Raw genomic sequence first — 24,583 nt, 5'->3', positions numbered from 1 at the left:
GGGGCGGGGCGGGGGCTCCGGAAGGCGGTGCAGGCTCGGTGAGGGTCTCCCCGAGCTCGGTCCGGCGCTGGCCGCGGGTCGAGGTGCGGGGCTCGGCGCGGGGCTCGGGGGCTCTCCGGGGGCTCGGGGTCCGTCCCCGCCGCGCCGCCCCTCACCGCCCCCTTCTCCTTCTCTCCCCAGCGATGCTGCACGGCCCCGCCGCCATGGGGGAGCCGTGGCCGCCGCAGCCGCAGCAGCAGCGGCTCCCGGGGCTCGGCAACGCCTCGGAGCCCCCCGCCTGGCCCTCGGCGGCGGCCGGACCGGGCACGGCGGCGCCGGGCGGCGGGGCCGCGGCCGCGGGGTCCGTGAGCCCCTGGGACATCGCGCTGTGCGCCACGGGCACGGCGGTGGCGGGGGAGAACGCGCTGGTGCTGGCCGTGCTGTTCTACACGCCGAGCCTGCGGGCGCCCATGTTCCTGCTGATCGGCAGCCTGGCGCTGGCCGACCTGCTGGCCGGGCTGGGGCTGGTGGCCAACTTCGCCGTGCGCTACCTGCTGCGGCCGCCCAGCGAGGCGGCGGAGCTGGCGGCGGCGGGGCTGCTGCTGGCCGCCTTCTCCGCCTCCGTCTGCAGCCTCCTGGCCATCACCGTGGACCGCTACCTGTCGCTGTACAACGCGCTCACCTACCACAGCGAGCGCACGCTGGGCTTCACCTGCGCCATGGTGCTGCTGATGTGGCTGCTGTGCCTGGGCGTGGGGCTGCTGCCCCTCCTGGGCTGGAACTGCCTGCGGGACCAGAGCGCCTGCAGCATCCTGCGGCCCGTCACCAAGGACAACGCGGCCGTGCTGGCCGTCACCTTCCTGCTCCTCTTCGCCCTCATGATGCAGCTCTACCTGCAGATCTGCAAGATCGCCTTCCGGCACGCCCAGCAGATCGCCGTGCAGCACCAGTTCATCGCCACGGCGCAGGCCACCTCCACCCGCAAAGGGCTCTCCACCCTGTCGCTCATCCTCGGCACCTTCGCGCTGTGCTGGATCCCCTTCGCCATCTACTCCCTGGTGGCCGATTCCAGCTACCCCGCGGTCTACACCTACTCGCTGGCGCTGCCCGCCACCTGCAACTCGCTCATCAACCCCATCATTTACGCCTTCAGAAACCCAGACATCCAGAAGTCGCTCTGGCTGGCCTGCTGCGGGTGCATCCCTTCCACGTTCTCCTCCAGACCAAGGACATCCAGCGACGTGTGAGGACTGAGCACGGAGCCGGAGGTGCTCGCTGGCTCTCCTCCTCCTTCTCTTTTTCCCCTCTGTCGTTATTGTTTCCTACCGGGAGGAGCCCCCCCGCCCCGGTCAGCACATCTCGTTCCATGGCAAGATGGCCAAAAAGAGGAGAAAAAAAAAAAAAAAAAAAAAAAAAAAAAAAAAAAAGGGAAAGGGAAAAAGAAGGGGGAAAGAAAGAGAGAGATTAGAATGATAATGGTTTCCTTTAGAAATGTTATTTTCTTACACATTTTATTTTTTATTTAAAAACACAAAACACCCAAAAAAAAAAAAAAAAAAAGAAAGAAAAAAAGAAAAAGAAAAGATAAAGGATCCTCGTAGGATGGCGTTTGTCTGCTCTCGGGGTAAGGAGCCAGGGGAGCCGTGGGCCCCATCCGGGTGGTCCCACGCCTCTGGGGCACATCCCATGGGAAGGCCACAGGAACGGAGGGGGTGGGGAGGGAGGCGTCGTGTCCCCCCCCCCGGCGGGGCTGGTCCCCACGCGTGGGGTGGTTGTGCCCATCCCCCTGAAATCAGGGCCTGCGATGCTATGCAATAATGGGGGGGCCGCGTTCCGCACCGCGGGGGAGGAGAGCTCCGGCCGGGGGGGCCGGGGAGGAGGGACACGGGCGCTCTCTGTGTCTCTGTGGTTTGCGAAGCACTTTGAGAACCTGCGGGGTGAAAAGACACTTTAGGTGTGGCTTGTTTGGGCTGTCGCAGGGATGGGGGTACCCAGGGAATCCATTCCCTCCTTCCCCCCTCCCCGAAAATGTGACTGGGGCAGGGCTTGCGGTGCGGGGGTGGCGAGGGCAGCTGGGGTGCCCTGCACCCCGAAGTCTGGGAGGCCAAGGAAGGGCTCTCCTTGTCCAGCTGGGACAATGGGGTGCTGCTTTCTCCCCTTCCACACGGATTGTTTACATGGGGTGGGATTTTCGTCCAAAGAGGGGTCCGGGCTTGCTAGAGTCCCCGAGAGGGAATCACCACACGTGTCGCTGCTGATGCTGCCAGCTTACCTTGCTTCGTTAGAGAAGCGCCAGGCCCCGACTCTCCTGTACTGTGTGATGTGCTTTGTGGTGTTAGTGAGACCATGATGAAGTGTCCTTTATCCTGTGCTTTCTTTTGGCCGGGAGGTGGAATCGTGCATTCCCTGAAAAAGCAAGCAAGAATCCAAGCAGCCCCCAGAGAGATGGCAGGGCTGGGAATGGGACAGCCAGGGTGGCTCAGGGCACAGGGGGGGTGTTGCCCGGGGTCCTGGCGTGGGAGGCTTGGGAGACCCTCCAGCAGCTGAGTCTGGCACCCAAACATTCTGCTTTGCTGTAGAGAAATTGTTGTGATGTGGGAAAGGGACTTTGAACGAGGGTATCTAGTGACAGGACAAGGAATGGCTTCCCAGTGCCAGAGGGCAGGGCTGGATGGGATCTTGGGAAGGAATTGTTCCCTGGGAGGGTGGGCAGGCCCTGGCACAGGGTGCCCAGAGCAGCTGTGGCTGCCTCTGGATCCCTGGCAGTGCCCAAGGCCAGGCTGGACATTGGGGCTTGGAGCAGCCTGGGACAGCAGAAGGAATGTTCTCGCTTTGTGAGGCTGCAGAAGGTACAAAGTCACTTTAAGGCTGGATACAGACAGACCCACGTGGATTTTGTCTGTGGATCTGTGCAATGAATCTCTCGCTCCTCGGAGCTAAGTGCACATGAGAAAGCTCTGAATCTCCCGAGTGTGCCTGGGGCTTGGACTTGTTGTCTACCTGTGAAAGGTGGCCAGTCTCTGAGTTTTTATGTTTTGTGGGTTTGGTTTTTTTTTTTCATTTCCTTTCTCTGATGAATACCTTGGAGAACGGGCAGTAGGCACAATGTTGAATCAATGTAAGTTTAAAAGTAAATATATATACAAAGAAGACTAATATTTATACAAACACTTTACTCATTCTCTACACTTTCTTCTGGTTTCTTAAGTGCAGCCGGGTCCCTGCAGTTCCTCAGTGTGAAAACTCAATAGCTTAAATCCTTTTTGAAACATTGTGAGCATTTGAAATGTTTTTATACAACCACCCTAGCTAGAAGACAGGATTTGTTTCTCTGGACAGCTCATTTTGTATCTTTAGATGAAAGGTAGTTTAACCAATCAGCTCTAGAGAAACCTGGACACGAAAAAAGTCGCATTTTCTTGGCTTTCCACTAAATTCCCTGCTGCTGAAGAGCTTGATTTTAACAATGTTCTTTTTAGAGTTTAGCTGCTTACTTAAAACACGTCTCGCTTTGAGGGATACATTGATAAGCTTTGCCAAAGTCAGATAAGGATCAATGGAAAAAAATATCTCCCTGTGGCCCTCCACAGCAAGAGGAGAAAGATTTGGGATGTGAGGAGCTAAAGCTGAGGTCACAGCCCCTGCCAGGCTGAGGTTAACAGCAGGTGGGGGTGTCCTCACAGGGTGCTCACCCAAACACATTTTCAGCCACTTTGGCAAAGACAAACTCTGAATTCTGGCCCCTGAGCTATTCCGTGCTCAGAGTTACTGTAAAATAATGATCGCATTTCTTTTCATGTGGCGGTCTAGCACCTCTCTCTTTGAGATGTTAAACTGCCCGTGGAAGTCGTTAAAAACACTTGTTAGGTTTCAAGAAGAGTCTCAAGAAATCTCCTCTAAAAAAACCATTTTGATAAATTGGCATTTTTGCAGTCATCCCTCTAAATAGAAACAGTGCCATTTCCAGGTGGTTTTATCCTTTGCTGTTTTCCCTCTCCTATTTTACCAGTGGAAAGGCAGGGGGGGAAATGAGAAGCGAGGAAGAAGATAAAGAGTTTTAGGTTCACCTGCCATGCATTGCTGGAAACCTCTGACCACTTTAGTGCACCTTTGCTTCGGTGCTTTGGTTTGGGGTTGGTTTTGCTCTGGTTTCGTTTTGCATAGAGAAAACCTTGTACTGGAGAAGTTTGGAGTGGCAATGTTGGACATCAGTGAGGATGATGGACTTGGGAGCCTCTTTATGCTGAACGTCAGGAGAGTTAATTTAAAACCTTGAATCAGCAAGGCAGTGCTGCTGTGTGGGGGGTGGGAATGTCCTGGTGTTTGGGGCTGGCTTTGGGACATGTTTGGTGTGGAATGCAGGGCCTTTGGATGAGGTTCCAGTGCCATAAACAGGGAGCAGCTCCCAGGAATGTAATGGCATCACATATGGATGAGGTACCAATGGTGAGGGAATCCCTGGTAAACAAAATGGGGTTTCCAGCTGATTTTCAGTACAGTGAATCCTCTGTGGATTCACTGAGGATCCAAAACTTGGTGAAAAGAGCCCAGCAGCCCCTGTCCACCTCCTGGGCACCACCAGAAGGACACAGAGAACTGGAGTACATCCCAGTGCTCCCTGTTTTCTGGTGTTGGATGTACTGGGAGGCCTCCTCCAGGTGGGATTCTGTATCACTATTAAACCAAGATCTCTAAAAGCCTCTGATTTCCTGATTGTGCTTTCCAGCTGATACAAGGGGGCAGTGGCAGTCCTGCAAAGCACAGGGTCTTTGGCTCGTTGGAAATTTGCAGGTGTCCTTTGATTTCCATGAAGTCCCCACAGCCACTCCAGGTGGGAGGTGGAGAGGGCTGGTGGGTGTTTGCTTGGGAAGAACTCCCCGTCCTCACCCTGGCCAGGACCTTGCCACTGTATCTTCATACTCCAGGCTTTGCAAATAGATTTTGATAAAGGATGAAGGGCCAGAGCTTAGATTCTTGTCACTTCTGGACTCTCCAGGAGCTGGTCTGGATCCACAGCAGCAGAAATGGGTAGAAAACTGGTCCTGAGTGATTACAGGTGGTATCCAACCAGCCCCGAGCCTATGGCAGGGATCAGGGCAGACAGGGAAATGAACCCACTGCTTATGTGCGGATTTATTCACAGGTTTCTGGGTGTCTTTGGCTTTTCCACCACGAGCTGGTGGCCAGAATGTAGATGTGAAAAGCTTTTGGTGTTGGTGCTTGGCTGGTTGAGGGGATGAGGAAGAGAAAGAAGGAGAAAACCTTCCTGGAATACACTGTGACAAGGCCAGGGCCACTGTGGGGTGGGCTGTAAGCACAGCTGCCCTGAGGCTCGTGGAGAGGTGCCAGGGTTGGGGGGGAGCTTGTGCATTTGCAACAGGCCCTTGTCCCTGTCCTAGCACGAGAAATTTTTAAAAACCCCACAAAATTCCCCCTATTAAAATGTACAGACTCTACCAACAAAGCTGCTTAGTTTCATTTTGGGGTTTGTTTTCTTTTTCCCTTTTCCATTTTGGTCAGTTTGGGACTTGGAGCAGTGAAAATGTCTCTCTTTAGCCAACTTTGTGTCAGTAACCAGCAGTAAAGATCTCAAGGGTCTCAGTGCTGATGTGGCAGCCCCAGTCTGTTCATATCAGAGAGTTTTAATTGAACCTCGAATGAACCCCCAAGAAACCATTACTGTTCTCATTAGGTGATGAAGTACCTCTTTCTTGTAGAAGCATCAAATTTGGGGTGGGGAGACCTTTCAAAAGCCATTGTTGCTCACTTGTATTGGTGTGTCCTGACCAGCATCGAGCCTCGAGTCGTTGTTAACGATGAATTAATCACTTCTAATTGTCAGGAGTAATTGTTGACTGCACATGGTATTTCCTTGTAAATCCTCTCGTTCATGCTCAACCTTCCCTGTGGTGAGGTGAGGCAGCTTCACCTGGACCATTTGTACCTCTTCTGTTGTCGGTGCAGCTGCCCACTCCAAAATCCCCCCCAGCCCACCCTTCCCGCTGTCCCTGCTACCCTGGGAATGGACCTTTCCCATTCCCACTGGAAAACTCTGCAATACAGAGCATTACAGAGAGCAAATGGGGTTTGCAGCAGAGCAGCCCTGAGTCAGACAGGTGCAGAGCTCTTTAGTCCCTGACTCTGAGGGATGTGCATAAATCGTCTCCAGCTCCAAGGGTAACAGTTGCCTTCACAGACTCCGTTTGATGCCAGGTGCAGCTGTGTCTGTTCCAAGGTTATCCCTTCCCAACGTGAGGATGCTGCAGCGGGCAGGGCGCTGGATGTCTGACAGCACCTCGTGTCCCTGGCTACTGAAACCACAAGCACAGGTTTATGGCCTTATTGCGGGCTCTGGGAGCTGGAAAGCAGCTGGCTCGTCCCAGGAAAAGCTTTTTTTCCAGCTGGCCAGCGTCTGCCTGAGGATGAGGGGCAGTGCTGGCTGCAGCCCTGGGCTCTGCCTTGCCTTTCCTCTGCACCACAGGGACAAGGACTGGGCTGGTGTCTGATGTCCCCTGGGAGCAGGTCAGAGCACATCAGCCCCCGGGGATAAAGAGCATCCTCCCTGCAAAGGGAATCCTCCAGCCTGGAGGCAGGGATGAGTTTCTGGTGGCAAAGCCCAGCAGGAAACTCCCCCAGAGCCAGAGCCTGATCTGTGCTCACCCTCCTGGGGCTCTGAACCCCAGCTCATGCTGGCCAGGCTTCTGGAGTCGCTGTCAGCAGCACAGACGGACAGGACGGGAATCAACCATCCCCATTCCCTGCCTCCCATCCTACCCGATCCCCCAGGAACGAGGCCATTCCACAGCAATCAGGACAGCGCCTTGTTTTGCTGTTGGTGTTGTCATGAGCCTTTTAACTTGACTGGGAAAGTTGATCTCAAAGGAAAATGTAAGTTATCTTTCAATTATGGTTAAATCAAGCCCCTTCGATGCACTTTATGACCGAGTGAAAACAAATCAATGCTGTTATTGCACTGTATCTCTACTGTGTATAATATTATACATTCATCTGTAAGAGTAATTTATTTTTATTACTGTAAATAAAACTGTTGGAGTGATTTGTCAAGAGGATATCCAAAAATTGGGGGGGGTGGGGTTGTAAAATTAAAACCTTTGAAGATCTGGGCTCCTGTCCCAGGTACGTGCCACGCTCTGTGTGTCTGTGCTTTTATTTCAGAGTCCAGAACAGGTCTCTGCTTTCCCTCACCCGGGGTCTGGGTTTCCCCTGGGATCAGGAGGAGCTGGATGAGGACAAGAACTGCTGGAGACATGGAGGGGTTGGGAAGGAACAGCTCCTGCTGCTCGGAGCCTCCAAGCACAGACAAAGCTTTCCCATCAGCAAACCAGCCCCTGCCCTCTGATCACCCAGGCAGTCAGGGATTAAATACGCTTGGGAATTAATTGATCTTTGAGGGTTTCATTCTCCAAACGAAGGGTTTTAGAGAGATCACAGCTTTCTGCTGCTCCTTCTGTGCCCCGGCCTCCAAGAGAGGAGGGAGCATCACAGGGCTGATTAACTTGCAGCAAAGGACAAGCAGACAAGAAGCCAAACCCGAATCTATTGTAACCTCTTAAAATCTTTATTAATTTTTTTCCTTTTTTTTTTTTTAAATTTAATTAGCACATGCATAAAGTGTCAACAGTTCGGGGTTAAGATGACATTTCTTGAACAAATGTAGTTACAAGCGGTGCCTTGGATCGCTCCAGGTTTCCTCTCTACCCTGTACAGAGGGAAGCTCGAGCTGCGACCGACGTCGTCCCTACCTTTCCATCCTCGTGTCACCACAGGCAGAACCCACAACACTGGGGAGAAATACACTTGTTCACACGTAGCAACTGGGTAGGGGAGATAGAGACGGGCAGCAACATCTACTCACCTACTGACTAAGTGCACATGGTTAAAGACCCCACCAGACAGTGAACATCTCCTTCGTTAATCTCGGCTTTATAATAACGGGAATCAATCGCGGCCTGGAGTGGGTGACCCTCCCTTGGGAAGGTGCCTGTCTCCCATCAGCTCCTTCCACCAGGTGGCAAATCTAAGGAGATACGGTAATTCTTCTGCTGTGATTAAAGAACGAGCCTTTCACAGGAGCATCGGGGCAGCCCCGCTGATGCTGAGGTGTCCCCGTCCCCTCTGTGCCACCCCTGCACAAAGAGCTGGAGCCAAGCTCCACAAAGAGCAGCCCAAGCCCTGGCTCCAGGCCCTGCGTGTGATCAGTTGGTGCCAAAAGGGGAGAAAACTGCTTTGAAAATGCCCATCTGGAGCTGGCAGCTCTCTGATGCTCTGTTTTGGGAGGATTGGTGCCCCAGTGCTCCAGGAGGTCTCCTGAACTCAGAGTTTGGGTAGTGCAGGAGGGGGTTTGGGGGTCTGAGGTGCCTTGGTCTGCAGGGCACAGGAGATGATCCTCACCTGCCATCAATTCCCCCCAAAATAACCCTTCTACAGCACCTGGCCTCACCCAGAGGTGTTTGTGCTCCTGCTGGCTCAAAAGGGGATGGAAAACTGGAATGAGGTGGCTCCTGTCCTGCTGCAGCAGCTGGCGTTGTCCCAGCAGCCCTGGGCTGGGACAGCAGCAGCAGGAGGAGGAGGAGGAGGAGGAAGGCTCTCCTGAATGCTTGCTCCATGACTGCAGCAGCCCACAGCCCATGCATGTCCCACAGCAAAGCGGTGACAGGAGGGTTTGTCCCCTCCCCACACCTCCCACGTCCTCTGGGGACCATCCCCGTGCCAGAGGTGCAGCATTGCCGCGTGTCCCCGGTTTCCAGAGCAGGTTTCCTTGGGCTGGCCAAGACTGGAGTGAAAACTGCTCCCCAAGCCACTCCTGTGGAAGGAGGAATCCCAGAGGATCCCGTGGGGTCTGGGCAGCTCCAGGTTTCCACCCCAGGTGAGTTCTGCCCATTCCCAGCACAGCAACGCCACCCACCCCAAGCAGCCCCCTGGCCACACCAGAGGGACCTCCAGGAAAGGCACTTGTGTCATGAGGAGCTGCCCTGGCCCCACGGTGTTCCCAGCAGGAATGCTGGATCCAGGCCCTCTGTGTGACATCGGAAGGCAGAGGGGAGGAAGGTGCCAGCACAGCCCAGCACCACCCCAAACTCCTGCTGGGGACACCCTGCTTCGGATCCCCCCAACGAGCCAGGCAGCCCCAAAATTAAGGGAGTCTATTAAGGTGAGGAGCCATCAGCCCCAAAATGTCCTGAAAATGCATTTTGAAGAAAAGGGTTCTTTTTAATTTGTGGGGATTTGAGCAGGTTGGATGGGACTTGGGGCAAGCTGGGCTCATGGAAGGTGTCCCTGCCCATGGCAGGGGGCAGAAACCAGACTGGAAATCCAAAAAATTCTGGCATTCTGTGATTTTCTTTCTTTCCCTGATCTGCTCTGACCCGAGACAAAAAACACGACAAAGACCAGCCTGATTTGAAAACTGGCCAGAACTACAGCTAGAGCTGAAACATCTCAGTGTAAAATTAAATTTGGAGGGAGGGCAGTGATGGGGATGTTGATGCTCATGACTACAATTTCTGGAGACGTGGCCAGGCTCTGCTAAAGCTGCTCCTGCTGCCAGCAGGAAATCACCAGCTCTCCATGGGCATCACAGGAATGTCCCCAGCTCCAAGGCCTCTTCCTTTCTAACACAAGACTTTCATGGTTTTTCCATGGCAAGAAATGCTCTTCCATGGAGTCAGCGGTCCCAGCTGAGGCATCAGGCTTACACCAGCACTGGGAAGAGGTGAAAATCAATGGGATTTGAAACACTAGAGCTGGGGAGGGGCCTCCAGGGACAAAACCACCTCCTACAGAGGCAGGAGACCCTCTCCCTGCTGGGGGTGATGTGCCTATTGCTTTTCCTGAAACACCAGTTTCCTGGGGTCTGATTTTTGGAAGTGGTTCTGGTGGCACCTGCTTCATTCCGTTGCTGAGTGACTGGGAAGTGTTGCTGTGTCCGACCTTCCCTCGAGGTCTGAGGGAAGGAAAGGGAACAGTTTATCCTTCTGGAAATCACGTGTGAGTTGTTTGTTTGCTTTTTAGTTTTATGTGTGGGTTTTTTTTTTTGTTTGTTTATTTTCAGATTTTTAAAAAATCTTATTTTACTTTTAGATTTCTCAACCGAGCCACCCCAAATCAAAGGGTCAATTTTAAATTGTCCACCTTAATGGTTTACTCAGTACAGCCTGTGGATCATGAATGGCCCAGAGGAGCTGCTGCCTTTTAAGTACTGAAATGCAGCAGTAACAGCTGTGAGTTCACATCCTTCCCTCTCAGGTGGTTGTTCTGCAGCATGTTTTATCTTTATTGTATTTGAGGGTCAACACCAAAACCGAGAGGGAGCAAAAGCAGCTGCCCTGGCTGCTGGGGGATGCTTTGGGCTGTAACCCCCTGGGACAGACCCCCAAGGAGGGCATGAGGCAGAGCTACCAACGTGCCAGAAATGCCCTGTGGGCACCTCCATCGCTCCCTGGCTGCACACAAGGTCACGAGCTTCTCTCAAAGCCCTCCCACGGCAGAGGCTCCATGAGCTGAGTTTCTCCATCCTCACCTTGAGAAAGCTTTCCCTGAGACCTGACTCAGCTCCTCTCTGCCACAACTCAACCCCACACTGACCTGGAGAACAGATTTATTCCCTTCACTCCCTTTGTGGCTTTGCACAGGGTTTGACCTGCCTGAGGTTTCCCCTGTGCAGGCTGCTGTGAGCATGGCCAACCTAAAACGCTGGGCTGGTTTCTTTCTGCCTCATTTTCCCCTCTCTGCACTCTCAACCTTACACAGAACCAAGCACTGGAATTACCACTGAGCTGAAAATCCCCCCAGGCCAGCCCAGTCCCCTGGCATTGCCACTGTGGGAAACGTGGGCAGGGAAAGGCTCCTTTCACACACACTTGGGCTCACAACAACCAGCAAGAGATTTAATGCTGTTCCTGGGAGGAGGGAGAGGTTAGAGGCACCTCTGGGAGGTGGCACCTGTGGGAAGATCCCTACAGGGAGATGCCTACGGGAGGGTGAAGCATCAGTGGTGACATCTGTGGTCTCAGGGTCCTGTCAGTCTGTAATTCAGACATCAATTTGGGTAATGCCACATCTGCTCTGCCTTCAGGGGACACCGTTTTCCATCAGCTCTTGCCTGGGGGTTTCCCTCAGCAAGAGCCCATCCCTTGCTGCAGGCTCTGCCTCAGCCTGGTGACACCACCAGGACCTGTCCTCCCTTGGGGACATCCTATTGTCCTCCTCCCACCCCGCCTGTGGGGCTTGGGGCAAACACCTCCTCCCTGAAGTTCTCAACTGTGGGCTTCGGTTTGGTTTTTTAAATTCCTTCCACCAGCAAAATACAGGCACAATTTTCACCCAGAGAAGGTGGAGCTTGAGAGAGTGAGCCTAGAAAAACCTGGGGTTTGTCCAAGAAAGATCAGATTCACACACAAAAAACCCCTTTTTGACTCTCAAAAAGATTGAACTACTTCGAAGTCTAGGTTTGGGCTGTAAGTGTCTGGACAAGGACGTTTTCCAGAGGCTGTCACATGAATTGGTGGCAGCCCTAAGGGTCACCAGGTGCCTGCAGTGGTGCTCCCAGGCACGATTCCCACCCCATCCCTGCTCATCCCGGAGAGCACAGCTGTGTGGGGGCTGGGAAAGGCCCACCCCGAGGGCACAGGGACCCATTCAGGGACAACCCAGCCTGGCTTGGCTCTCCTGGACTTTGCTCAGGCACTTCTGCGTGGGGGAGTGGAGGGGCAGGAGAGCCCCGCCGCTGTCACCAGCGGGGGACGCGGTTGTGGCGCTGGTCAGGGGTCACCTAAGGAAGGGACAACGGTCCTCAAGGTGCTGCTGCCCAGTCGAGGGTAAATTCATGGGTGAGTGAGCATTTGAGGCTTCTAAAGTGCAGTGCAGGTTACATGGTCTTTGCTGTGGACTGTAAACTCCTCAGGATAGACTCCTTTCCCTAACTTTTATTTATTTATTTTTTTAATCTGTAAAGTGACATTCTGGCTGAGAAAACCTTACCCCTAAATAACTACTACTACAGGAAAAACAGGAATCTCGGTGAAAGGAACAGCCTGTGCTCCCCTTGTCAGCATCCCATTGCTACAACCTGCCTCCCTCCAAGCAAAACTTCCGCTTATCATTAAAGCTGAGGTGTTAATTCAGGCTCAGGGGAGTCTGCAAAGCTTCTGTTCAGGCTTTTCGGTGTCTGGAAAGGGAGAGAGAGATGGAAAAGTTGCTGGGAGGAAATCTGAGGGCTCTTCTGTGGAAAGAGCTCTCTGAAGAAGCCAAGTTCAGCCTTAAGTTTGTCGCTGGAATAAAACCTTCCCAAGGTGAAACAGCTACAAAAGCAGGAGCTCTCGTGGGATGGGATGACTGCTCCTCTCTAGGTCTCTTCCCAGGGTGGAAAATTAGAAATCAGAAACTGCCCAATCCATTTTTCCTTCAGGACAGTGACCCTCTAAGAGCCACCAGCACCACCAGCCAGCTCCAGTGGTCACTCTCAGTCAGGGAGACACTGAGTGCAGTGCCAGGAGTGAGCACTGCAGGACTTCCACCAACCTTCAGAAACCTGAGCAGGACCAGCCTTCACACCTGGTGCAGCTTCACAGGTGTGCCATGGCACTGTGGTCCCCACTTTTCAGATGAACCTGGGATGTCCAAGAGGTTCCTGATGGACCTCAAGGATGACAGCCTCGCATTAACACCTCCAAGCAGAACCAAAATGGCTCATTCACTGCTCCACTGACTCCAGCCCAACCCATCTGTATGCACATGGGATATTTTTCTCCCCTCTCCATTGACAGTCATATTTATTATTTTTAATCTATGCCCATAAATTGGCAAGTAGGGGGAAGCAGATAAAATGGAAAGAGGAACTCTCAGGAGATCGGTTGGGCTCCTTAAATGTTTGGCACTCTGTGATTATCTGTTGGCAATGAAATGCCACTGCTATATTTTAACAGGGAACACAATACCTTAATGTACAGGAGAATCTCCTCAGCCCAATTCTGGTACTCTTGAGAGAGGAGAAAATTCAATCATCTGTGACCTGGATTGTATTTTTTAATGTCTGCCGGGCTAGATAAAATATTTAAATATTCACTTTTATATCAGCCCACATGAGGATTTGAGCATTTCAGGTTGTGTAACACAGCCTGGCCTACTTTGGGGAGAATGTACAGAAATAGGCACATATGTACAAAACAGTGTGCAGCATGTGGGGCAGACAGACAGTGTTAATTAGCGTGGCACAGTCCCAGCAGCACCAGCCCAGGGCAGCCAAGGAATTGGTGTCACTTCTGTTGGATTTCAAAGGGCACCTGAGCAAAAACCAGGTGAATCTGCCTCAAATAAAGGTGGTCAAGCATGGCTGAGTCCCTCAAGTGAAGGCACTGAGGATGGAATGGCTGTCATGGGATTGGGGCTCCCAGTGCCACCATGTGGCATTAATGCTCCAGCTTGGGGATCCTGGAGGTCTTTTCCCACCTGAATGATTCCCAGTGCTTGCCTGCCTGGTGGTGCTGTTGGGAGAGCAGGGTCACACCAGAAATGGGTGTCCAAACCCACCCTGAGGTCTCCACCAGCTCCACCAGACACCTCTCTGGGATTAGGATGGGGGATCCCACCCCTACTACCAAGACAACTTAAGGGTTTCCATGGCAGTTCTGATCCCTGGAAGAGGAGGATCGTGGTGTTTCCAACCAGCTGGAGGTGCTGGGAGGTCATGGTGCTGCTGGCTGGCTTTGCAGTTGAGAATGTGAAATGGGTTTGTGCTATCAGGGGATTTCCTTCAGCAGAATAGGATGGGTGAGGATGTGCTGGGGTTGCTGGGGTGCCCGATGGGGACCTGGTGTAAGAACATAAAGGTGTGAGGAAATGGGGGTGAGGCTTTCCTGCCCCCCTGGGGCTGCCAGCTGTGCATCTGCTCTGCAGCTGTGGCTTGTGCACAGGTCCGAGTGACCTAAATGACCTTTAGGGTCCCTTCCAACCCTCCTATGATTGTCAATGGCATCAACCCTGACAGCAGCAGGGTTGACTGACAGCTGCCAGTCCCAGCACAGCACAGTGAGGGGACAGGGCAGTGGGAGGCTCCAGGGACAGCCCTCACCTGCCACACACCAATGGAGTCCTGCCCCAGTTACCACGGCCCCATGTGACACACGCACAAAGCAACTGGTGCGTGAAAAGAAGGGACTTGATCTTTGAGGGGCACTGGGCTGCTCTCCAGTTCCCACCAGGACTGGCTCAGCTTTGCAGAACTGGGACAGTCACAGAGCCAAGGGATGAACCAGTCCCGTGTGTCCCTGAGCCCTTTCCCGGGGCCAGTGGGACTTTTCAGCTCTGCTGGGTCCCCACAGTGACTCTGCAGCCCCTCGACCTCTGTAACAGGTAAGAGCAGCTCCACCAGCCCCTGATATTTTCTATCTCTCACAAAGGGTTATTAGTCTTTCTAAATTATCTAAATAAACCAAATTTCTCTTTGCCTACAAACAGTTTTGTGATTGTGTCTATGTTAACAACGCTCCACCAGAAACACCACCTTAAATGTTGCCCTGAATTTTTACACCCCTTCCTTCTGAAGCTGCTCCAGGCCAAACTCCAGCTGCCTTCCCAAGGAAAGCATGTCCTGGGCATTGCAGGGGCTCTCTGTCTTGGCCAGCCTTTGGAAAAATGCTCTTGCAGCCATTTCCCTGTATCTCAGAGGGTCAACATCAGAACTGAGAGCTCTCGGTGAGCACCAGGAATTTCCTGGCCACCTGCAGGGCACTGTGTCTCCCTGCTTCCTCTGGTCACTCCTGCTCCTTTGGTTTTGCAGATGAGCTATTCCATGCTGCTTCTTGCCTTGCCCTCTCCCACATCCCAAATCCATTCTACCCCTCTGCTCAAGCCCACTCGGCACCACAGCTCCCAGCCCAGGTGTGGAGGTGTGGAAGGTGTCACACCCAAGGGAAAAGAGACCATTTTGTGCCACTCAAGAGGAGGGAGAGCTTCTGGGGGGCATTTCCCAGCAGCTGGGCAGAGGATTCACCACATCTGGCCATGAAGGATTTGTCACTGGGGGCAAATGTGCAGATGTCGGGACTTTGCTCAACACCAGTGTTCCCCAGGAAAGCAGCAACCTGGTCCAGTGGAAGGTGTCCCTGCCCTTGGCAGGGGGTTGGAATGAGATGGTCTCTAAGGTCCCTTTTATCCCAAACTATTCTAGGATTCTGTGAATTTAAGGATCAGCATTTGGGTCTCAGCCTTATTCTCCCACCCCTTTTAGAGGTCTGGCTGCTGCTACATAGTTGAAGTACTGATCACCTACAGGGCTACTGGGAGAGGCAGGGAATTGGGCACAGAGCCCAGGCTTTCCCCATTCTGGGACTTGTGGTATAGGGGAACACAAAAGAGAGCCTGGGGACACCACGCTGGTAAATCCATGGATGGTCCTGGCCCATTTTCCACAGGTGGGGAACCTCTCCCAGCTCTCTGCAGGTTTTCACACCTGACTGTGATATTTCCAGTATTCCCCACCCCTTTGCTCTGCCTTCCTGTGCCTCCTCCCTTCATTCTGTGAAAAGTCTTCCATGAATCCCACTCTGTTTTGATGGACAACAGGTATTTTCAGTGCTGTCATAGGGGCCTGTTCTCCATCTCCTCCATCAGTGCCCAGCTGTGGGACAGCGGATGGAGCAGGATCAGGTAGGGGGTATCAGTGCCTGGGTCTGAGCTGATCTCAGCTGGACAGGCACAGTTTGTGGGGCTGCAAAGTGCACATTGAGAGTTTACCTGAAAGCAGCAGATTGTCTGATTCACTTTTTCTCAAATAACACTGAAATGGTGTCACACTAAGGCCAAGGAGAGCTGGGCTTGGGGAAGCTCCCTGGACCCCTCCACTCCCCTGCTGGAAAAGGCAAGACAAGCCTAGACAAGGCTGTGTCTCCCTGCCAGCCACACAAGCCTTGCCTTCCCCCTTTGCTCCCGGAAAACCAGCTCCGGGAATGGATACAGGCTCAGGTCACCAATACCTTTGTCTGCTCATGCAACCTGGCATAGTGGAAGGTGTCCCAGTTCTAGCTGGACTAGATGGGCTTTAAAGGTGCCTTCCAACCCAAACCATGCCATGATTGTCCAGGGAGCAACAATGCAGTGGTGTAACTGCTGCTAAACGTGGTGTGTCACTCCGTAGGGAAGGAGGTTCCTGCCCACACGCAGCCTTTGGAGCTGCCTGACCCCAAAACCACCAGCAGCAGAGTGTCCCCAAGCCCACACGGCCACCTCTGCACTCCCGTGGTGGCACCAGCTGTGCAAACAAGGCTTCTTCTCCAGGAGCTCCTCATTATCACTGCTGCCTCTGGGGCTCCCTTCTCTCGCAAAGCACACTCAGGGCCAGTCTCCGGTCTTGCTCCAGGTGTAAATCCGGAGTAATCCTAGGAACCTGCCTTCAGAGAATTTTGGAAGTCATTAACTGTGAAAGTGCTGCTAATTTCTGGTCTCACTGCCTCCGAGGTGTATCCTACCAGTGCTGCTGCTGCTGCTGCTGCTGCCCAAGGGGTTTTTGACATAGTGTAAAAGCAAAGCTCCTGACCGAGCGGGGCCACCCACGCCCGCTGGCAGCGACGTTGGGGAAGGCGCCTATACACACCTGGAACGGAGATGGGAGCTCCCCCCAGCCCAGCCCGGGGCCCCTCAGTCCGACCACTCGTTATCGTCCAGCTCGGAGTCGTCGTCGGACTCGCTGTACTCCACCGCGATCCGGCGCGACAGGATCGTCGCCACGTCATTGCCCACAGGCTCTTTTTTGGCCTCTTGTTCCCACTGCTCCTGGACTTTCCGGAGTTGGATTCCTATGGGAAAGGGAGGAAGGCTTTAGGGGCAACCCGTGAATGTACCCAATGTGCAGTGTCCCCCCCGGTCATAAAGTATTGGCTGAGATGAGAGGGCTGCTGCCCTGGTGATTATAAAGCTCTATGGGATAATAGGATAGGATTGGTAGGACAAGGGGGAATGGCTTTAAACTGAGAGAGAGTAGGCTCAGATTGGATGTCAGGAAGAAATTATTCCCTGTGAGGGTGGTGAGGCCCTGGCACAGGGTGCCCAGAGAAGCTGTGGCTGCCCCTGGATCCCTGCAAGTGTCCAAGGCCAGGCTGGATGGGGCTTGGAGCAGCCTGGGACAGCAGAAGGTGTCCCTGCCCATGGCAGGGGGTGGAATGGGATGAGCTTTAAGGTCTCTTCCAACCCAAACCATCCTGTGATTTTATGAAGGTGTGTGATTACAAAGCTGTATCATAAATAAAGCTCCTCCTCTGCTTCCACTCAGCCTGAAGATGCAGAACCTTCTGGAAGGTTAAATTCACCATTTGACCTGAAGATCGGCCGGAAAGGGAAATACGAGCGACCTTGGAGCGCATCATCCACTACAGCCTGGGAGGAAGCCACGTGCCCGAGAGCTGCCAGCGATCCGTGGGGCTTCATTCCACCTCCAGCTACGGTCCCCCACCTCTATGCTGCACTTATTCCCTCCCCCCCAAGGTCCCACCATCCTCACCCATCACCTGGCCACCAAGGGCTCACGTTGGCGGGCCGGGGCCCCGCACTCACCCCTGCGGATGGCTGCCAGCAGGTCGCTCCGGGCGTCGCTCATGGGCATCAGTGGGATCTGCGGCTTCCGCGGCTCCACGGTGGGGGCGGGCGGTGATGCGGAGTGCGCCGGCGAGGCGGACACGGCCGGGGGCCCGGGCGGCGGTGGCGGCGGAGCCACCGGGGGTCCCATGGGGCCGGTCTGTGGCGGGGACGCGGAGTAGGGGCCGGGGGGCACGGGAGGCGGTGATGGGGCGTAGGACGGGGGTGCGGCCGAGCCGGGGGCCAGCGCGGGGGGAGCCGAGATGGGGCTGTCGAAGGCGGTCTGTGCCGACGGGATGACGGGCGGCGGCGGCGGCGGGGCCGGCGGCACGAAGTACTCGGCCATGGGCACCGGCTGCGGGCTGCAACGGGGGAAAAGGGGTCAGTGCCACGAGGATGGCAGAGTCACGGCATGTGCTGAGTGGGAACGGACCCACAGGGATCATCCAGTCCAACTCTGGGCCCTGCACAGGACCATCCCCAACAATCCCATCCTGTCCCTGAGAGCGGTGCCCAAATGCTCCTGGAGCTCTGGCAGCCTCGGGGCCGTGCCCATTCCCTGGGGAGCCTGGGCAGTGCCCAGCACCCTCTGGGGGAAGAACTGTTCCCTGATATCCAACCTAAACCTCCCCTGACACAACTTCAGGCCATTCCCTTGGGTCATGTCACTGGTCACCACAAGGAAGAGATCAGCATCTGCACCTCCACTTCCCCTCAGGAATTTGCAGACTGCAATGAGGTCTCCCCTCAGTCTCCTCTTCTCCGGCTGAACACACCAAATGCCCTCAGCCACTCCTCACACGGCTTCCCCTCAAGGCCCTTCACCATCTTCATGGCCTCCTCTGGACACTCTCTAATACCTTAACATCTTTTTTATATTGTGGTGCTCAAAACTGCCCCTGGTATCCAAGGTGAGGCTGCCTCAGTGCTGAGCAGAGCAGGACAATCCCCCCCTTGGCCCAGCCAGTGATGCTGGGCTGATACCCTCCAGGACATAGCTGGCCCTCCTGGCTGCCCAGGCACTGCTGACTGAAGGACGGCACCCGTTTACTCATCCCAGCACCACCACCCATCCCAGCACCACCACCCACCCCAGCACCCAACTGGCTCCGCTCTGGCTTGGTTTGCTCTGAACCCCAAAGAAAGCTCTGTCCCAGAGTCAGAATGGTGGTAGGGCTCTGCTGGTGGGATGGGCTATGGGGCATGCTGTGAGGCAAGGCAGGCAACAGCCCAGGGAAAAACCCTCCATCCACCCCATCCCTTATCGGGGATGACGTTACCCCAAAAGCGGTCGTGACTGATTTCGCCTTGAGTCTCACTGGCAGTTTTGGACCGTAAAAGCTGCAGAAGAGGGCTCTCCCTGCTCCATCAGCCCAGAAAAGGGGGATCAGACCTCCACCAAGCCTCCCTTCCCTTGGACACCCCTCCACCAGCGAGCAGGCTGAAGCCTTACCCGTAATCCTTGACTAGGTGGGGTCTGGGCCCGTTGAGGACAGCCTCGGGGGGCGGCGGCACGTGGGGCTGCTGCAGTCGGGTCAGGCTGTTCTGCCGGCTGCCCGCAGCCGGCCGGAACACGTGCTCCGGGGGGTTGGTGGCCGCCAGCACCCCCTCCTTGTGCTCCGCCGGGGCCAGGTGGGACGCCGGGGCCAGCAGCTGCGCGGGGTGGTTGGGGCTGGCCGGGTACGAGTGGTCGGCAGCGTCCGACGCGTAGGATCTGCAGCACAGGAAAACCCGACTGTTGTACTCCTGGGAGGGAGCTCAGGGGGTGTGGGTTTGGGAGTATTTTGGGGTTGAGACAACAAAACAAGAAAAGGCCACGAAAATATCGATGTACGAGACAGCAGAGCGATGATAGCAGAGGGGAGGAGGACACAACAGAGCTGAACCGCTCTCTTCCCGTAGCTGCGAAATGGAAAGTGCTCCGGTTTTATATCCCAGTGCCAAGGCTGCTCCTGAGGTCCAGGATGACACCCTGGGGACACCAGCTATCCATGAAGCTACTACAGGCTTACGGCTGAGCACCCCAACCCTGCTGTGGGCAACATGTCCCCCGCAACAACGGAGAGGGAGAACAAAGCAAAGGAGAGCCGTGAGCTGAAGGTGTAGGAGGTAGAACCTGCCTATTATCTGGGGACAGTGATCCTTCCGATGATGCCATGTGATAGGGGGATGGTGAGAACCTGTTATCCGGCCGGAACTCTTTATCATACGCCATCATGTTCCACTCCAGGCGCCGGTTGCGGGCTTTCCTCACTTTCTTCACCTCCCGGGTGGAGTCCTCCACCAGCCGCTGCTCCTGCAGGAACACAAAGCCATGGCTGTACCTCCAGCCCGGCTCCTCCAGACCAGGAGAGAATCACCCAGCCCTGTGAGATGCACCCAATAAAAGGGAGGGGAGCACGCAGGATGCACCAGGAGGTGACTGTCCCCATGTCCCGAGTACCCCCGGCTCCGGCCGCCTGTGTCCCCCAGCTGCCCCCACCCACCTTCTGCCTGCGCTTCTCCTTTCTCTTGTCTTCTGTCGCCTGCAGCATCTTCTCCTTCCATAAGTTGAAGAAGTAGGAGGGGTCGGTGTAGAATTTGAGGCCGTCCTTCTTGTCATCCCTGGGGATTGGGAAGGGAGGAGGGAGGGTTACCAGCCACAGGAGAAGACCCCCCTTTTCCCCGGCCCAAGGGCTTTGGTAGGATCGTGACCATGAGCTGCTGCCCCACCACAAACCCATCCAACACAGCGGTCACCACCTGCAGCGTGTGGGCACACATTCCAAGCCTCCCATGCAATGGGGGTGCAAATGGGGGGGGACACCTGATGCTTCTTTTGGAAAGGACCCCCTTGGACCCCCAGGAAGCGCCGTGCCCCGTACCTGTAGGGCGTGAGGATGTTGAGCGGCGGGGGTTTGTCGCAGCGCTGGTACATCTCCATCACCGGGTTGGGGATGGAGTTGCGGGACACGACCTGCTGGTTCTGCACCGTGGAGCTCTTGAAGGCTTTCCTCATGTTGATGTCCTGCAGTGAAACTGGGGGCACAGGAAGAACAAGGGATGCGGGAGTGGCCTCAGCCCGCCGAGCAAGGCATGGCGGGGGCCTGGTCCCGAGAACACATCTGGACATCACCCCAAAACAGCCCCGGCCCCTCACCTTCCTCCACGGTGGAGTCCAGCTGCGTCACCTTGATGACCAGCAGGTCCACCCTCTCCTGCAGCGAGTTCATGCGCATGTAGAAGCTGTTGGCTTCGTTGAACAGCTCTCCGAAGATGTCCTCCGCGTGCCTGCCTGCCAGGGGACAACGCGCCTGTCACCGCAGCAGGTGGCTCACCCAGCTCAGCCCAGCCCCTGGACCACCCACCTCCCCACTGACTCCATGGGGTGCTCTCCCCAGCCTGGATTTTTGGGAGCTGAGCCTCATCCTGTCCCAAAGCACTGCAAGGAGGCTGGGGAGCCCAAATGAGCACTCTTTCCAGTGAGAGCGGTACCCACAGGGGCACAGCACATCCATGGTGCCCCAAAAAGCCCTTGGATCCACCAGATGAGCCCAAAAAATGACCATCACACAGCATGGCCTGGGGAAATTCAGCCCAGGTGGAAAGCCAAGAGCAGGGCAGTGGGGACAGTGCCACAGCAGGGAGAATCCACAGTTTGTTTCACTTCATCAGTTATTTTCCTGCATTGCTCAGTGCTTCCCTACAATAGCTTATTTATTTGGGGTTATTTATTTAGGGTTATTTAGCTTATTTATTAGGGTTATTCCTATCATGGAGCTGAGCGAGGTGTCTGGCAGACAATTGCTGATACCTGTAGACTACAGCATCCATCCCACCCTATCCCATCCTATCCCAGCACCCCAAATCCTCAGGATTTCCTCCAAACCCACACATCAAAACCATGGCACTTGTAAAACCTTCTCAGACCATTCACCAGCTCGGTCACATCTGATTCCCTTTTCCCTGGACTAGGAAGCCACGGCCTGAGCACACGTGGGTGCTGCTCATGTGAGCCCCTGCACTTCCAGCAGCTCCCTAAATACTGGGTTTATTTTTCTGGAAGTATTTTAGAAAAGAATCTACTTCTGGAGGGGTGTAAAAGACAGGGGGAGCCCTGAATAGCTTCTCTCTGTTTTAAGTGGATATTCAGCATGAAATAGATTGCCCCTGTTAAACCTTTGCACTGGTGTGTGCAGTGCTCTCCTCTGCCCCTTTTCTGCTGAGATCAGTCCCAGGGCAGGAAGACAGCTGAGGATTCAGACCTTTGATAGACCTCTCTTCCTCAAAAAGCTCTAACTTCAAAAGGAACAGCTTGGAGTATTTTCAACCTTCACCTGACCTTCTTATTTCTGGCCAAGTGGAGAAGCAAAGGGCTCCTGAAGGCTTTCTGTCCCCCACTGCACAGACCAGCTGTGGGAGGGAAATGGGTCTTAAAACATCACCAAGTCCCCATTTTGAGCTTGGTCCTGAGCATCCTCCTGTTTTCAATAAACTGGATAATTCCCACTGAATTAGGAGTGGCTGCAGCCCACAGGGCTCTCACACAGCCCCTGTTCCTCTGTGTTTGCAGCTGGTGGAAGTGACGGTGCCATCCCCCTGCCATCCCAGTGCCATCCCAGTGCCATCCCAGGCCAGGGTTGCTGTGCTGTGACTTACTGAGGCTGCCCAGCTGCTTGATGATGGCAGCCAGCGTGCTGTTGGTGACACACTCCAGCTCACTCGTCACCCCATCGGGAAGGGCCCCCCGGCACAGGTGCCGGGGCTCGATGTTCCTCTTCACCAGCGGCATGGCGAGTCCTCACGCCTCTCCTGGGAAATGGAGAAAGAAAGGAAAGATGAAAACACACAGCTTTTACCGTTTTTCTGTTTCTCCCCCACCACACTTCCTCAGCTTTCCGCCCAGGAGATCCTTCCTGCCCACGCTGGTGACAGCAGGGCTTTTCCAAGCAGGGGATGCTCTGGGGGGGCAAACCTTGGGGTGCTGGTGGGCACATGGATGCCAGGGTGGAGGTGAGGCCCTACCTTTGAGCTCCGCTGCCAAGCCTCCTTGTCCTCTCCCACTCACAGCCCAGAGCTGTGCTGCAACCAGGAGCAAACTCCCCTGTGCTGCAGCCCTTCAGCTGGCCCTGAAAAGCCTCATCCAGCCCAAACAGAAGCGAGGAAGCGCTTGTAATGCCATTATTTCCAGCTCACTGCAGCCTCTCCAGGGTTTTATTTGTGCACACACTACACTGAGACAAGCTGCTGTGGCCAGCTCATCCCAGCTCCCTGCATGGCCACCCCCAGCATCCCTGGGGGTGCCCCCACAGCATCTTTGGGTGCCCCCACAGCATCCCTGGCTGTTCCCCCAGCATTTCTGTGTGTCTCCTGCTCCACTGTCCCCACCCCTGAACTGGGGACGCTTCATTTTCTACAGGGTTTAAGAGGATGTAGGAAGGTGCCCACACCCAAAGGCCTCATCTCCCCTGAGGGCACCCATGGCAGCTGCAGGGAAGGATGAAGGATGGGCACCATGGGGTGTGGGGTCCTGGGGACACGTTACCGCGCTGATGTAAAGGGTGAATGGTGGGAAACAGGCTGGGAAAAGAGGCAGAGAAGGAGCATTTATCGTCCCCCGGTGGTGTCTCCTGGGGTGCTGCAGCCTGGGACTGGGACACGGGCACAGACCCTGGGACTGGGACAAGGACAGGCGGCGACCCCGCAGGCTCACACGAAGGGCTCTTAGGTGCCACGAGTGCATCCGGGCTCAGCTCAGCTCCCAAAGCAAAGGCAAGCTGATGGCTGGGCTGATAAGGACCGGAGAGCACCGACAGCATTCCCAGCGAGCAGAATCCCCCCCATTTCACGTCCCGAGCACTCCCCACCCACCCCATCTTTCACAAAACTTTGGCAGCGAAGGAAAAGCCGCTTCCGTTCATCGCTGGGAGCGGAGCCGCCGGGCGCCGGCATCGGAGCCAGCGATTCTGCCGTGAGCGGAGCCAGCAATCTGCAGAGTTCACATTTTTTGGCCTCGGGAGCGTTAGACGGAAGAGTTTCCCATTGACAGCGCCCGGCCAGCGCTCCCAGCAGCAGCAGCAGCTCCTCCGCTGTTTTCAAATGCAAATTCGAGCTCCCTCCATGAAGGAGCCCAAAGCCTTTTCCCCGGGGCTGCGCTCTGCCCAGGGCACCCGGGGTGCCAAGGGAAGGACGCCGGTCCTGAACCCTCCGCGGGCTTGTGCGATGCTTCGGGCTCAGAGCAAACTCTCTGTCCTCCAGTGCTTCCCAGAGTCGCTGCTCAGGGATGTGGTGTGATCCCTGGCTCCCGAACCCCAAGATTTCCTCCTGCCCGCTGTTTGTTCCTCTGCGGCAGCATTTGAGGGGGAGGCTCTGGATCTCTGCTCTGGCCATGCACAGCCCCCCTTTCCGGGCACCCCCCGAGCTCCCCAAGCTGTGTAAAGAGCTGAGCAACGCTGGCAGCTTCACCCCAAGCTTGTTTTATGTCACCCCAAAATCTGCCCTCAAAGGCTGAGCCCCAGCACGTCCCAGGGCTGCGGGGACTGGAGGGCACAGGGCAGAGCCCTTAACGAGCTGCCTGGGCCCAGCAATTAGAAACAGGGAACAAAGAGCCATTCTCAGCATCCCTCTGGGCCACAGCCACAGGACACAGCCACTGGACGCAGCCACTGGCACCCGGGGCTTTTTGTCCCTGCACAGGGGACCCGGGGGGAATTGGGGCCACCCGAGCCTGCAGCCCCCATGGGGACCCTGCAGCAGAATGAGGAGAAAAAGGGATTTGTGGTTTGAAACTTCCCAGCAGGGACAGATTTGAAGAGAGGCAGACAAGGGGTGAGGGGTGTGATAGCAGCATTTGAGACTGTGCCATGGGAGAGCACCCCTGGAGGAGGAAAATCCCTTAAATTTCACCCCAAAAAGGCCAAATAAGACTCAGAGCTTGCAGCAGAAGGAACCAAGGAGGATTTGGGCACATTTTTATGCAAGGAGAGGCTGGAAAGGCAATTTTGACTGAACCACAGGAGAAGCTGCTTTCCAACACTCC

The 24,583-nt window shown here is 55.1% G+C and overlaps 2 protein-coding genes across 4 annotated transcripts in view; one reads left to right on the top strand and one right to left on the bottom strand.

The window, feature by feature from the left end:
• The window catches only part of LOC121670240 (G-protein coupled receptor 12-like), a 3,685-nt gene extending 1,949 nt beyond the window's left edge, over positions 1 to 1,736 (top strand). For both annotated transcript variants that reach the window (XM_042040174.1, XM_042040175.1), the window contains exon 2: positions 181 to 1,736. In XM_042040174.1, the coding sequence (XP_041896108.1) occupies positions 183 to 1,226 (1,044 nt within the window). In that variant the 5' untranslated portion in view covers positions 181 to 182 and the 3' untranslated portion in view covers positions 1,227 to 1,736. The remainder of the gene's footprint in view (positions 1 to 180) is intronic.
• A 5,799-nt stretch (positions 1,737 to 7,535) lies between these two features.
• On the bottom strand, positions 7,536 to 22,702 carry LOC121670101 (wiskott-Aldrich syndrome protein family member 3-like). 2 transcript variants are annotated; one of them, XM_042039869.1, is made up of 9 exons: positions 22,570 to 22,702; positions 22,204 to 22,356; positions 20,705 to 20,839; positions 20,430 to 20,583; positions 20,052 to 20,169; positions 19,746 to 19,861; positions 19,019 to 19,279; positions 17,545 to 17,927; positions 7,536 to 16,790 (listed from the first exon to the last, which is right to left on the bottom strand). In XM_042039869.1, exons 2-9 carry the CDS (start codon positions 22,334 to 22,336, stop codon positions 16,633 to 16,635), a joined length of 1,458 nt encoding a protein of 485 aa, XP_041895803.1. In that variant the 5' UTR covers positions 22,337 to 22,356; positions 22,570 to 22,702; the 3' UTR covers positions 7,536 to 16,632. The 2 variants fall into 2 exon arrangements, with proteins under 2 accessions (XP_041895803.1, XP_041895802.1); XM_042039868.1 differs by having other exon boundaries at positions 19,686 to 19,861; positions 22,570 to 22,684.
• Between the last annotated feature and the right edge of the window lie 1,881 nt (positions 22,703 to 24,583).

The sequence above is a fragment of the Corvus kubaryi genome, unplaced genomic scaffold, assembly GCF_017639235.1.
Source record: "Corvus kubaryi isolate FWS band 111438036 unplaced genomic scaffold, C.kubaryi_AGA036_p1.0 37395, whole genome shotgun sequence".
NCBI classification, from domain to species: Eukaryota; Metazoa; Chordata; class Aves; order Passeriformes; family Corvidae; genus Corvus; species Corvus kubaryi.
Note: the sequence above shows the minus strand (reverse complement) of the source record. Positions and strands in the feature narration are given on the sequence as shown.